The sequence below is a fragment of the Topomyia yanbarensis genome, chromosome 3 (assembly GCF_030247195.1).
Source record: "Topomyia yanbarensis strain Yona2022 chromosome 3, ASM3024719v1, whole genome shotgun sequence".
In the NCBI taxonomy this organism is placed as follows: Eukaryota; Metazoa; Arthropoda; class Insecta; order Diptera; family Culicidae; genus Topomyia; species Topomyia yanbarensis.
The window spans coordinates 99,415,264-99,430,724 of record NC_080672.1 but is presented as its reverse complement, the minus strand read 5'-3'; the positions used below and the strand labels follow the sequence as shown (position 1 = coordinate 99,430,724).

The following is a 15,461-nucleotide window of genomic DNA, read 5'->3' as shown; positions in this document are numbered from 1 at the left end:
AAGAAAGCGATAACAGTTATAAGAAATCTATCGTCACACTGTTAGGTGGATTAAAAGCGTTTTTACCTACTCTTTGATTTTCACATTTTCTCTTCAGTTGTGAAAATAGCATCGTAAAACTGTGCGATACTTGATGTTTCGCGAAAATCAGCACTACTCGCATACCAAGGTGATGAAATTGTCGAATGTTGCAAAATCAACTGTCACCAATATATTAAAAGTATTTGGAAAGCGTTTGCAAAAACCAGGAAGAATAAAGTATTTAATATGATAACTTTTCTAAGATAAACTAAATTGAATTCGTGCGACCAGCGTAAATGTTCGTAATATAGCTCTACAGTTGTGATTCGCTGGTTGGGTCACAGCCTCTATCCAACTAAAGAATTTGATTCGCTAATTCAACCGACTGGCAGATGTCAAAAACTCTCCAAAAAAGACGTCAGTAGTGTAAATGCAACAGTACACATATCTAATTATTGTCAGATTGATTGTCAAAATAAACTTGGCATTAGATTTTGGCATTCAAATGGTTTGTAATTGAACAATTGTCTAACTAGTGGAGGTCCAACTAAAAAGCGGCCCAGTTAAAAAGTAACCAACCAGCGAATGACGACTGTGCAAATATTTATTAAAATAACGATATATTTTATTTCATTTACGAAAAATAATTTCGTTAGCAACGATAAGATTCATGCAATGTACACTAAATATGTAAATTTTACGAAAACTTTCGTTCATCAAGCGGCCATTTCCTCAGTTCACGACGACGAATGAACTCGTGCATTGCACGATCAACTTCATTATATTCACGAATTTATATTTTCAGTGTGACGTTCAATTCGGAAGACATTTGTGCAGCTACTATTCCATGTTGTCAGGTTTTAATTAATGTTGATTGATATGATATGATGTTGTATTAACGTACCATGTGTATTAATCTGTCCGAATTCCACAACATTCAAGCAGAATTCTCGACATACATCTTAGTAAAATTGAATAACAAGAATAAGCTATGGCGTATGACAAATTTCCCGAGATTTATTTCAACCATAGGTATTCCAAAAAATTCGATTTTATTAAACTTTTTATTCTTTTTTCAGCGGAAGCAAAAGAAAACAATGAATAAACCGACTAAAAAACGTCCCAAAAGCGCCAAGCCCTTGGTTGATGAAATTGAAGTGGCGGGCAAAAAACTACGCGATGAAGCACTCAAATATATGAAGGTAAAAGCTCCGCATGAAGCTTTGAAAGCTTTATTTATAACGAAAAAGGGATAAACTTCACGGAATATTTTCTCGTGCATATTTCAGGCTCGAAACTTCAACAAAGCTCTAGGTCTATATGATCAGGTATGTTCTACATTGAAGCATCACAGTTCCTATCTAATTCTACGAGTCTTCGGATTATAAATAACAAAACGGCGTTGTCCATGGTGCCCGTAACACTTTACCTTATTATTTTACATGGCTATACCAATAAGTGACACTTGTTGATGGCGGCCGGTGGAACTGCTTACCGACTGGATGGCCGAAGTGTGAACATTTTCAGGCAGTCATTAAATAGGGAAGGATTTGGACGAAACTTTGCGTCAGGTCCATGCTGAGTGTTTGCATGTTTCAAATGCATCACTCGCTTCTATTTTCAGTCGAAAAAGAGGTTTCGTACATGCGATAAAACACATTCATAGTCTTTATACACTTACTACATCTCCTCAATGGAATGTTCGCGCTACCCTTTTTTCAGTGATAGTATGTATGCATTTTCTCGGAATGGTTCCTTTTATGACAAATCGATTATCAAGTGTTTGTTTCCATGACTCTGTATCACCAAAGGTGTACCGTTCCAACAGCTCTGGGTTGGTGTCGGAACGGGAAGTCAATAAGATACATTTTTACCCTTTCTCACTCGCTCTCGTCTAAACATTCCATCGTACCTTCAAAGTCCTTTGGGTAGTGTGGAAGTTAGCATTGTCACAACGCATTCCTCGTTAAGTAGTTTTGTCCTTTGTGATAGTTATTAATCGAAAAGTGTGTCACCAGAGCGACGCATCGAGGCTCTCAAGTGATCAATCCAACAGAAACAATTCGTATCACGTGGAAATGAGTAAAACGGCTGTTGGCATTCTTGGTGGCGACGATGAACTGCTGCAGAGCTTCGTTCGCGTGGGACTCCACTCTGAAGGGGGCGGCGATGGTCAGCATATGCAAAATCTCGTCTCGGGAGGTGGTGGTAGTGGCAGTGGTGGTGGTGGTGGTGGTTTAGGTGCATCTGGAAATGCCGAGCCTCACCGGATGAGCCACCCGAAAGGTGAACAACATCTAGTACGACAATACTCTGACCATATGTCGGAATTTAGCGATAAAAATGGTCCCCGAAAGTACAGGTAAAAAAAATATGCAGGTTCTTTGGGGATGTTCTAGAAATTCAGGTTGACAAATGTTTATTTTTATTTTGAAAATTAACTACACTAATTATCCGCATGTGTTCCGGAAAAATCAATACTACAGATATGTGCACTATAACCTTGAGAATACAAAGTAACCTAAATTTGAATGTACAATTGTGTTGAATTATCTATGGCGCATGTTATCTGTCAGACATCTAAACAAATCAAACAGATTCTCAAAAATCGTTTCAACCGGTTGAATAAATTTGACTATTGTGCTACTATAATTGATTGGTATTACAAAGGTCGGCAACGACTAGGACAATTTGTCCGTAAATAGTAGATGCGGTCAAGAAACAAATGTTTGCGTAACAGACGAACTTAATCTATATCTGTCGTCTCAAATATAAAACATGCATGCAATTTAAATAACCCATGCTTTGAAATCGTCGACGAAGCAATATTTCCATTTTTTGCGACCCAGTTTTTTTACTATTTGCTATTGGCATGTATTGGTAGGTAGGTCAAGGAAACCACATTGAAATCTGTGTTTCACTCAGAAAATTCTCTTTACCATCTGTGATGCCCAAATCAGTGGAAAACTTTGTGAAATTGCCAAAGACTCGAAAATCGAAATATTTCCAAAAATCTGTGCAATTTTCATTAAATTGTTAAGAATCATTCATCTGTGAAAAAGAATTTGTGACCAAAAATTGTTAAATAGATCTGTGATATTACACAAAAAATAGTGAATGTGGCAACCCTGACGTTGGTTGCTACATATAGGTATATATCTTGACATAAATATAATTTTATATAGTATCAAAAATGGGTTCCTTCTTTTCTTTTCTGTGCGATTTAATTTTTTGTTTTGAGATTATTCTTTCAGCCTAACGGACTGAGTACGTTTATGGTAAATATGTCAAATTTCACGCAAAAAATGTCCAATTTGACGTTTTGATATCAAGGTTCTCCATTCCCAAAATATAAGGAGAAGCCCACATAGTGTTTTAACGGTTAGACAATCAAAGTATTTCAAAAGTATTTTATACATTCTTCTGAGTCAATTTGGCACTGGAATAATATATATGCTAACCAACATACAGACCGACTTTTGACATTAAAAATGTCTTACTCCACTATCTGGGGCTAGGTGTCATTCTAAAATCTAAACTATCTCCCATGTAACGAAACTATGTAATTTTTGCACGCTTATAACTCCGATATTACTAGATGGATTTTAATCATTCATACACCAACCGATTCAGAAACACCTAACTTAAATATTGGTAATAATTTAATATCTCCCCAATACAAGTAGACTTTTGGAAATTGGTAAAATTAAAAAGTTCACGAAAAACGGGAAAATTACCATTCGTGAGGCATATTTCTCAGACACAGCCGTCATTAGAGGGCACCTTAGCAACTCAATCAAACACGAAAAGTCACAAATAGAAGCGACGCATGTCCGTTTAAATCAGTTGTTGCTAATATCCCATATGAGCAACATCGTCTCCGGGCGATGCAATAAGCGCTATCGATTTTCGGCAACGTTGGCATTTGCACACACTCGTACCTAAGTGACTAAACCATATAGGGTGATGAGCCTATTTTCACCATACTAAGCAAGGTGCCTCACTAATTCGGTAATTTCTTGCCTTACGATCAATGGAATGCGTAGAAATTGACATTAACCGCTTAGCTTCGTTGTTAAGAACCAATGTAATAACACAAATGCGTTGAAAACAGTAAAATTCTCGTGTTTGAGCACAATGAAAACTCGAATCGAGTGCCCCTATTATTGCGCTACCATTTGACTCAATGCGTTGAACAAAGATGGCAGACACTGCTCTAACCAACGGCTTCAAATGGGTCGGGTGATAATAGAAACATGGCGCGAATAAGCTCATCACCCTACGGTTAGTTTATAAATAGAGGTGACGCGTACACGTTTGAATCAGTTTTTGTTCTTATGTCGAACGGGTAAGATCATGGCTGCAGCGTCTGAACGCTACACTAAGCGGTAGACGCTATGCATTTTCAGCAACGGTGGCCGTGTGCGGATTTTTCGGGTACCAGCACGGTGTCACAGAATGATTTGCAAAGTGGGTGGGTGGGGTGGTTTGGATTTAATTCAATACGGCAGGATGCGACTTATGTGTGCTGCTTGAGAGTGTTGCGTTGAAAAAAATATTTATTTTTATGCATGCGTGTGCGTTATAACTTGTTAATCCATGTTTACGGCGCTTTGTAGCTGCGTAGGGTAAAGAGCCTATCTTTCATATGTTTCATATTTCGGTTATATGTTTTTTATCAGTAAGGCATCTGACAACGTGCTTCTGTAGTTATTGCACTGTTCAGCAGCGTAGTATTTTATATAGGAGAGTACACTCAGGTTTTTTACGCGGTTTTTTGCGCGGTATTTTTTTACACGGATTTTGAAATTTACGCGGTTTTCATTTTGCGCGGCCTGTATCCCCCACGTAAAAAAACCTGTAATTGAATCGGAAACAATCACATTCCCAGCAGAACTTTTTATTTTCTAATTTCAAACACTTTTGTTTCGTACTGTACAAAACGAAAAATTTTAAAACAGAACTTACCGTCCCAGCAGCAGTTTAAGCGGGTGTTCCTTTTCGATTAAAATTCAAGCCATGTCTTAAGCATAACTGGACTTAAAATTGTTTTCCCAGTTTATGCAGTCAGAGTATCTGTCCTGCCCTATGTATTTGAAACACAGTTCTAATCGCGTTTCAAAGTATACAACAAATAGAACGGTTAGGTACCTATACCAATTTAAATTTTAAAATAAATCTGTTTTAAATTATGAAACAAACCGCTGTACTGAAGATATAATTATGTCAGTCCTATTACCACATAAAACACCTATGTAACATAAAACGCTGTAGCATTGGTTTAATAATACAATGTTTACACTACAGAGTTATAACACGTTATAATAATCAGCAACAAGAAAAATGTCACCAAGATAGCATAAAAACCCGTTTTAACTGGTAGTGCGAACGTTGTATAACAATGTAATTTATCAAATAATTTCATTTGTTCAACCACTAATCGATCAAGAAATACTTAACCTTAAAATTGTTTACTTAAGTTTATTAGTACATTATTGAAAATTTAAATGGAAATTGAAATTTCATATTTCATGGAGATTCTGCATGTGCTTCCTCATCACAGTTCTCAATATGGAACTTTTCTTTTGAATATATTTTCTGGACAGACCAGCCTATTTTTACTAGATGGATCAGCCAAATAATGCCAATCACCTAGTGAGATACTTGATTAATTGTAATAATAGATAACCGTTAAATGACCTTCAATCAATTATGTTTTAATGGGGAGGGTACATAGCAAATTGTAACATATGAAAGTAGACGAGTGAGCAAGAACGTGAGTCGATATGTGTGATAGATAAAATTCATTTGCACGCTCTTGAAAAAAGCTACATTTTTAATGTCACTGTGGTCGTGTCCTGTACACAACCCTTTAATTTTTATTTTGAAAGGTTGGATGTATTGATTTCATTTTTAGGTACATGTCTCACTTTCTGCGTGCCATAATGGCAGTCAACTCCGTGTTGTTCGTAATATGTCTACAGTCCACATTTTGACAATAGTTGTTTACACCATCCATTCAATAAAAAAAAAGTCGTCCTACGTCCTCTGTCCTCTGAGATTATAACCAGAAGTATTACAATAATGAGCATCTCCAAATCGAAAGCCTGTACAGGTTCTTATGCCATTAAGGTAACAAATACATCCGACAATTTTACTTTTTTAGAAACTTGTTCAACGAACCTATCGACATGAAAAAACGTCGGTACTTCGACGAGGTGTACACGGACAAAGATCGTGCAGCCGCAGTTAGCATTGGTAAACAAAAAACGGAAATACAACATTCATGAAGAAAATTTCTAATCACACTTAACATTCAATGTACTCTCAATACAGGGAGCTATGACATAAAGCAAAACCTTCTCAACAAGCGCCGTGCGGAGAGACACGATGCGTTGCAACTGCCTGAGCAAGCAGACCCGGGCGCAATTCTGGCACTTGGAATGCGTGAGATAAAAAATCGGAACCTGGACAACGCCGTCCATTTTCTATCCAAGGCACCATTACTTGTTTATCCTTTTAGTTTTAGAATATCAAGTTTTAACAATGAAATAACATATTTTATTTATCATACACAGGCTTTGGATATGAACAACAATGACCAAAGCGCGCTGGTAGCTAGAAGTAAATGCTACCTTCAGCTGGGTGAACCTGCCAAAGCCCTACAAGTAGTCCTTAACACAATTAGCTCAATATTATTAATATTAGATAATAATTCTCTTCAGGATGCCGAAACCGCACTTCTATTGGATAAAACCAACATAAGAGCCATTTACCAGAAAGCGGAAGCTTTATACTATTTGGGCCAATTTGAGCACAGCTTAATGTTCTTCCATCGTGGGTTAAGATTACGACCTGAGCTGGCTAGCTTCAGGTTGGGTAAGTTGTTCTGAAACATTTTTGTCCAACTTATGTATTTTTAATTGAATCAATTTCGTAGGAGTTCAAAAAACACAGGAAGCAATAGAAAACACTATTGGTAGTAACACCAAAAATTTACCACCGAAAAAACCAACCAAAGTGGATAAACCGAAAACTACAAAGAAGGTTCCTCTATCGAGAGAAGAAATGGATAAGAGAGCTGCTCGCAGACTGCTGGGTGATCTTTACGTTGATAAGGAGTACTTGGAAAATCTTCTCAAACATCCAGACCTTAAGAAGGCTGACACTAACACTGAGGGTGTTTCAGAGTTGGCGAAAGACGCGATTAATTTTCTTAACAATAGACAGGAATTTTGGCGCCAACAGAAACCATGCACTAGTTTGAATGCAAAGAAAATGGATAGCAACAACGGCGGCTTGCCGAGATGGTGAAATTCGATGATTATTTCAGGTATAATTTAGTAAAGATGTTTCTAGTACCAAGAGAAAGTAGTCATCCTCTAGGGAGAGATATGCGAAGATGCCATATGGAGCCAGAGAAACTGTAAAATTTTAGAGCCAACCGATACAAACCCGCCATTATTTGGTAGCACTGTTAGCTTTTAACAATGGTTCCCAATTTTTCTGTTTTTTCCTCCGCACATCTCTGACAACGAGGATAATTAAGAGAAAGTTCATTTACTAGCTTACGCTGTGTTGTGTAATAATTGACTCATTACCTTTTCATTAGAAAATCCTTACGATTCAGATGATATTAATTAAAAACTAATGTAAACTCTTTGGAATGTATTTAGAAATGTTAAATAAATCAAATAATTTACTAGATACATTAACAATAATTATTTGTATGTTTCATTTAGAGAAAATTCATAGACATCTAAATTGGATATATTTTAATGTTGAATACATTTAAGCTTTCCACATAGGGGTCCCGTTTCAAAAAATTGGCTGTTGCAGCCGCGTCAGTTTTTGAACGTTTATAACTTCCATTATACTTAATAGAATGGTTTGATGGGTCAGGCCATTTTGTCGAAAATATGTTCAGCATTGTAGTATTAAAATTTGCTTTTTTTACATTTTAACGACATTCAATTAGCTAGAGATTACCGGGTAGGGAAAGTTATGAAAATTAGAGCCATAGTACTCAAGTGAGAGCAAGGATGTGAAGTAAACAGATCGGAAAACTAGAAGTGGCAGGATCATTAGAACAGGCTTAATATCATACGGGCTTAATTTTTGTCTTCTGCTAATGAGGGTCGAGCTTAGACAGCATAACTACGAATCACCCGAGTTCAACAGGCATGTGTCCTGGTACAGACAGACAAGTCCATCTTTACCGTGACAACCGACAAAAATTAAGCCACTCAAGATCACCACTGAAAACCTGTCGACGATTAGCATCAATCAATGATGATTGCTGCTGTTCATCTCTGTTTGCCTTTCGAATGCCGGGATAGATTTTTATTAGACTATTGTCACTGTGCTTACAGTCGTAGCGGGTTTGCTACATTGTGTAAGGCAATGGCTGTGTCTACAGTGGCTACCCACCGCTGCCGATGGATTCCCATCAGTTCCTTTTTCTTTTTTCCTGTTTTATTTCGACTATGTTAGTCACATTTTCTTAATTAATTGGAAGATGTTTTGTACTTTCAATCGTTGTTTTCTACGGAACGTGATTTTCCTGACGGGACTCTTATGCCTTTATGGCCAGTAAAGTTCTTAGCAAACTTTCCAGCTGCTTAAGCTTTAATGGAACTTGAAAGCTGCTTAAACCGCTATTAGAACATAAAACATATTGCAAAATTACTTAAAACGAGAAGCTTAAGCAGCTCCCTTATACGAACTTTTGGTTGCTTGGGAAGCATCCAACGAGAATCGAAGCTAACCCATCTCCCCATCAACGCCGACGACAACGTCAACAAAAACCGTCCATTTCAGGACAACTATCATTTGAATAAAAAATAAATAAAATTGAAATATTCCTCACCTAAACCACATTTTATCCGAAAATTCCGATGAGTAGGTGTACCCCATATGGTATATTGGACGTTTGGTATAATAGGTTTGACAAAATGGACATTTACGGCTAATTTCTTCACTTGGATGAAAACGGGTTTTCGTCGAAAACCGGTTTTCGGCAAATTGGCCACCAGCAACCCGAAAACTGGTTTTCAGCGAAAACCGGTTTTCATCCAGTGAATAAATTGAAGTTCGGATAATACTTAAAAAGCACACTCTAAAGTTCACATAAAGTTCTTAGCGAACTTTCAAGCACACTTGTTATTTGCTCACACATTGAACCACAAAGAGCGAAATACACCGATTAAAAATAGAGCAGCACAAAAACACTGCGATGTGCAGAACGTCCGCACAAAGAGAAACTTGAAAACCAAATAGAGTAAGATCTGTGCACCAAGGGCTGCACAATTTCGTTCAAAGAGTCACCTTGAAGAGCCACTTTTTTGTGCCTCCCCTCACTGGAAAGCAGATAGGAAGGCGAATCAAACTACAATTCAGATAAAGTTTGATCGGAAGAACGTTTTAAAAATGTTTTTTGGTTGCCTTCTCTACCTACGTGCGCGTGGGACCAAGATGCACACTAAAGAGCCTCTTTATTTCTACTCTTTGTGGCGTGCAGCCATGGAGTAGAATACACGTGTGGGAGCAACACGCATCGGAGTGAAGAGGTTTATTGTGAAAGAGAAGAGCGGTGGTTCTCATGAAAAGTGCAAAGAGCGTTTGTTATTCTTCTCTTTATTCGCTCTGAGGTGCATAACATCCCTGCTTTCAAGCTGCTTAAGCGTTATTGGAACTTGAAAGCTGCTTAAGCCGCTATTAGAGCATAAATCGTATTGCAAAACTACTTAAAACGAGAAGCTTATGCAGCTTCCTTATACGAACTTTTGGTTGCTTGTGATCTGACCATTACATTGAGATGTTAATTGTTACGGCTTATCTTGCCGGTCCTAGCGAAATCCCTCGGTCAGTCTAGCTGACACATTCGTGGAGTGGTGTGGGTAATGACAGACGGGCAAGAGATAGGCTTACGATCTGTCAAGCACGATCGAAGTAGGAAAATCTTTATCATCGCAGTCAGTAGAACGAGGCAGTTAATTAAAATTAATTAATCTAAAATTGCATATTGAATTTATATTGAATTTATTAATCACTGCAGTGAGTACAACTAAAACTTATACCTAACTTATAACTATAAAGTTCATATATTTGCAGCTATATATATTTATATTTCTTAAATCTAAACTTATTGTTGGAACGTACATGTGCTTATTTTGAGGTTACTTATAATGTAAGTGATACAAACTATCTAATGAGAAACATAATTAAAATATACGTTTAGCTTTTAGCTACATTCACACGGGACATTCACTGTGTGTTTTCGCTGAAAAGACGCCGAAATAAGTACGACCAACAAACTAAAAGATTATAATATCATGCCATCGGATTTAGAAGCTACGTCAGTGAGCTACAGCTGCAAAGGCTGTGAGCAAGTGGATGATAGTCGGATGGTTGCCTGCGACAAATGCAATTCATGGTGGCATTATCAGTGTGCTAGCGTGAACGATAGCATTAGCGAAAAGGATTTCGTCTGCAAAATTTGCTCGGAAGTTTTACATAGTGTCATCGGGTCATCAACCACGTCCACTTCCAGGACTCGGATGAATCTGCGACGGCTGGCAGAACAGAAAGCTCTTATGGAACGGCAAATTGAGTTAGAGCAACGTGACCAGCAACGACGGCACGAACAAGAGAGGCTGCAAAAAGAAGGCGAGATCGAGAGGAAGAAACTCGAGCTGGATAAACGGTTCAGTGACGAGATGTATCGGGTACTGGATCTTGAAGCGGATGGCGAGAACGACGATCAGCGGAGCAACAAGTCCCAACAGAGCAGCATCAGTAAAGTCAACGAGTGGAGATGGGAACGACATCTAGGTGGAGAGGCCAGCTCGACTATGGTCACTGTCAACCCAGAAACAGCACCCCGCCCAGCTATGACTACGACAGCTGCTGAGAGAGGTTATGTAGATCAAAATGTTCCAATCCAACAGAAGAATCCAATGGGTGGTATTATTAACCGATCGTCGATGATTCCACTTGAACCACCTCGGACCAAATGCTCACAGGGAAGTGGATTGCACAATGATGATATTGCCAGGAATGATGAACCACGATTAAGACCAGCTGGAAATGTGCCCGGTCGCCCATATGATCAGTATAGGTACCCTGGAGTGCAAGCCACTTTAAACCCACATCTGGTGCCAAGATCGTTTGCCGAAAACTTTCACTCGTTTATGCCACATTCTGATCCCTATATGGCCAAGGATGCTGGTCAGCATGCAGGTTTTCAGATACCAATGCAACAACCGGGTCCCTCATTTGCTTTCCCGTCTCAGCATACGCATTATAATCAACCGTTGCCTCAAGGGTGGGGTACAGCACCGCAGCAACTGGCTGCTCGGCAGGTTATGCCGAAAGAACTACCGGTGTTTTCTGGCAATCCGGAGGATTGGCCACTCTTTATTAGCTCATATGCCACTTCCACCCAAGCGTGTGGATACACAGATGCTGAAAATTTGATACGTTTACAGCGATCATTACGAGGACACGCATTGGAAGCTGTACGCAGCAGACTGCTCCTGCCGGCATCAGTTCCGCAAGTTATAGCTACCCTGCAAGTGCTATACGGGCGACCCGAGCTTCTTATTCATACGCTGCTCAAGAAGTTGAGGGATATTCCGTCACCCAAACCGGAAAAATTAGACACGCTAATTTCCTTTGGCATGGCAGTGCAAAATCTTTGCGACCACCTTGTGGCTGGTAACCAGGACGCTCACCTGAACAACCCAACATTACTGTATGAGCTCGTGGAGAAGCTTCCGGCTCATTTAAAACTGGACTGGGCTATGTATAAAAGACAGTTTTTGGTTGCCGATCTTCGGATATTCGCGCAGTACATGACGACCATTGTGTCAGCTGCTTCGGAGGTCACACTATACGTGGATTCAAAACAGGTCGTTTCATTCTCCAAACAAGAAAGAGCAGAGAAGAAAAACCTTGTCTTAGCGCATACTGGAGAGCCCCAGAAGAAAAACGAGCCGATAAAGGATGAGTCAGAGGTAGCAACAGGAAAGCAATGTCCAGTGTGCCGCAATCCCGGCCATAGAGTAAAGGAATGTGAAGTTTTCCAAAAAATGGAAGTGGATGATCGATGGAAGGTTTCTGTATCACATTCTCTATGCCGGTGTTGTTTGTTTGCTCATGGCAGACGTCCGTGTAAGACGAAATCGCGATGCGGAATCAATGACTGTGAGTATAGGCACCACCCCTTGCTGCACTTCATAACGAAGAAGAACGAACTAAACCCGGCGAACGGGAATGCCAAGGTGAATAATCATCATCAAGAAGGACGTTCGTCGCTCTTCCGCATTGTTCCGGTAACTCTACGTGGAAAGAATCGAATTTTGAAGACGTTCGCTTTTCTGGACGATGGCTCCTCGATAACGCTTGTAGAGAACAGTATCGCGGAACAGCTCGGTGCGAAAGGAGAAAGCGATGCTTTGTGTTTAACGTGGACAGCGAACGTGAAACGCATAGAAGAGGACTCGAAGAGAATAGACATTACCATATCCGGTTCTCAAGTATCTCGACTCTACACTATCTCAAACGCACGAACGGTTCAAAATCTCGATTTGCCAATCCAGTCGCTCCAGTACAGTGAGCTGGCAATACAATATCCACATTTGCAAGGGCTGCCAATCGAGGATTATGTCAACGTTACACCACGAATTCTGATTGGAATCGACAACGCTCACTTAGCTGTACCACTCAAAACGCGAGAGGGCAAACTGGGTGACCCAATTGCGACCAAGACACGACTAGGATGGTCGGTACACGGGTCGACCAAACGGAGTGCGATGAACAATTATAGTCTACACATGTGCGAGTGCTCGGAGGACACATCGAAATTGCACGAGCTAGTTAAGCAGTACTTCTCGGTTGAATCATTGGGAATATCGCTACAGGAGGCTCCAGATTCTAAAGATAATCAACGGGCTCTCAGCATCCTGCAGAACACAACGAAGCGAATAGGTACGCGGTATGAGACCGGTCTGTTGTGGAAATATGACCACATTGAACTTCCGGATAGTTTTGGGATGGCCTTTAAGAGACTGCAATGTCTAGAACGACGAATGAAGGCAGATCCGGTGATAGGAGACAGCGTGATCAGGCAGATCTCAGAATATCAGCGGAAGGGCTATATCCATCTAGCTACATCAGAGGAGTTGGACGACGCAGATCCGCGCAGGATCTGGTATCTTCCGTTGGGAGTGACTGTTAATCCAAAGAAACCGGGAAAAATTCGGATATTTTGCGATGCGGCTGCTACTGTCGATGGCATTTCTCTGAACAGTTTTCTATTGAAAGGCCCGGACCTTCTCGTGTCTCTCCCGGCTGTACTCAGCGGTTTTCGGGAACGCAAGGTGGCCATATGCGCCGATATACAGGAAATGTTCCATCAGATTGCGATGAAAAAAGAAGACAGGCATGCTCAACGAATCCTATGGAGAAATGACCCCTCGGAACCTCCCCAAGTTTTTCTCATGGATGTTGCAACGTTTGGGTCGACCAGTTCACCCTGCTCGGCCCAGTATGTGAAAAACGCCAACGCTCGAGAACATGCGGACAAATATCCACGGGCTGCAGAAGCAATTGAGCGCAAACATTACGTGGATGACTATCTCGACAGCGTTGACAGTGTTTCGGAGGCTGTCAAGAGAGCGGAAGAAGTCAAGTACATCCATTCCTGCGCTGGCTTCAAAATTCACTCCTGGTTGTCAAATAGCGAAGAGGTCCTGAAACGGGTCGGAGAAACCGAGCCCGCCAATGAGAAGAACATAGTTGTCGAGAGTAGCACCGGGATAGAACGGATTTTAGGCATGCAGTGGCTTCCGAAGGAAGATATTTTCACGTACACCGCGGCGATAGCTCTACCGCCCGGTCGCCCAACGAAAAGAGAGGTGTTACGAACGGTCATGAGAATATTTGATCCTCTTGGCTTACTGTCCCATCTTATCGTACACGGCAAGATCCTCATTCAGGACATATGGCGAAGCAAAACCGGATGGGATGACCCGATTCCGGAAGCATTGACTGCTAGATGGCACAAATGGACCGAGCTACTCTCCAGACTGGATCAAACACGGATTCCACGCTGTTATTTTCCGGGTAAAGCATCAACTGAGATCGAGTCTCTCCAGCTGCACGTGTTTGTAGACGCGAGTGAGTCAGCCTACGCTTGTGTCGCCTATTTCAGAGCCGTCGTATCGGGACAAATTCAATGTGCACTCGTAGCTGGAAAATCAAAGGTAGCACCTCTCAAAATACTGACGATTCCCAAATTAGAGCTGCAGGCGGCTGTGATTGGCGCTCGTTTGCTACAAACTATTAGTTCCTCCTGTTCGCTGTCTATTTGTCAGAGGTTCATCTGGACAGATTCCCGTACAGTGCTATCGTGGATTATATCGGATCAACGAATCTACCGTCAATTTGTATCCGTTCGGGTAGGAGAAATCCTCAACCTAACGAACCCGACAGAATGGCGATGGATTGCTAGCAAACAGAACGTGGCGGACGAGGCGACAAAATGGGGTTTAGGGCCGAACTTGATGCCCGAAGGTCGATGGTGCCAAGGACCCAAATTTCTCTTCGATTCTCAGAACGCATGGCCGACACAGCCCAACGTCGTGGCGGATACCTTAGAGGAGCGGCGTGTGTATGTTGTTCATCATCAAGATCCAGCGAAATTCATTATGTGGGACAGGTTTTCGCAGTGGACAAAATTAGTGCGTTCAGTTGGCTATATATATCGCTACGTTGGAAATCTGCGAGGTGAGCATGAGGCAATGTCACATAATAAGACGATGTTGTCGCAAAAGGAACTTGCAGCTGCTGAAATGTTTATTTTCCGTCAAATTCAAGGGGAAGCCTATTCTAGGGAGGTAGCTGTGTTAACGTCGCTGAAAGAATCGAAACTGGCTGGCTCTCCCCGAGAATTCGAGAGTAACAGTAAATTAAAGTCACTCTCCCCTTTCTTCGACGAGCAAGGTGTACTGCGCATGGAAAGCCGATTATCCGAAGCAGCATTTGCATCCTATGACATGAAATACCCAATCATATTGCCGCGTGATCACCGAGTTACAATACTCATCGTCGCATGGTAGGGTGATGAGCCTATTTGCGCCATGTTTCCATTATCACTTTACCCATTTGAAGCCGTTGGTTAGAGCAGTGTCTGCCATCTTTGTTCAGCGCATTGGGTCAAATGGTAGCGCAACAATAGGGGCACTCGATTCGAGTTTTCATTGTGCTCAAACACGAGAATTTTACTGTTTTCAACGCATTTATGCTATTATATTGGTTCTTAACAACGAAGCAAAGCGGTTGATGTCAATTTTTACGTATTCCATTGATTGTAAGGCAAGAGATTACCGAATTAGTGAAGCACCTTGCTTAGTATGGTGAAAATAGGCTCATCACCC

The 15,461-nt window shown here is 40.8% G+C and overlaps 2 protein-coding genes across 2 annotated transcripts; both read left to right on the top strand.

Annotated features, from left to right (window-relative positions):
- The first annotated feature begins 1,374 nt into the window (after window positions 1-1,374).
- LOC131691303 (outer dynein arm-docking complex subunit 4) lies at window positions 1,375-7,683 on the top strand. The gene is made up of 6 exons (XM_058977587.1): window positions 1,375-2,383; window positions 6,188-6,279; window positions 6,358-6,518; window positions 6,600-6,689; window positions 6,747-6,900; window positions 6,962-7,683. The coding sequence occupies exons 1-6, from the start codon at window positions 2,100-2,102 to the stop codon at window positions 7,333-7,335; spliced, it is 1,155 nt and encodes a 384-aa protein (XP_058833570.1). The 5' UTR covers window positions 1,375-2,099; the 3' UTR covers window positions 7,336-7,683.
- A 2,672-nt stretch (window positions 7,684-10,355) lies between these two features.
- LOC131687095 (uncharacterized) lies at window positions 10,356-15,143 on the top strand. The gene has a single exon (XM_058971133.1). It carries the CDS (start codon window positions 10,356-10,358, stop codon window positions 15,141-15,143), a length of 4,788 nt encoding a protein of 1,595 aa, XP_058827116.1.
- The last annotated feature ends 318 nt before the right edge of the window (window positions 15,144-15,461 follow it).

Coding starts and splice junctions, on each gene's coding strand:
- LOC131687095 (XM_058971133.1), top strand. CDS start 10,356: ATGCCATCGGATTTAGAAGCTACGTCAGTGAGCTACAGCTGCAAAGGC.
- LOC131691303 (XM_058977587.1), top strand. CDS start 2,100: ATGAGTAAAACGGCTGTTGGCATTCTTGGTGGCGACGATGAACTGCTG. Junction 2,384..6,187: donor AATGGTCCCCGAAAGTACAG/GTAAAAAAAATA, acceptor TTACTTTTTTAG/AAACTTGTTCAACGAACCTA. Junction 6,519..6,599: donor CCGTCCATTTTCTATCCAAG/GCACCATTACTT, acceptor TATCATACACAG/GCTTTGGATATGAACAACAA.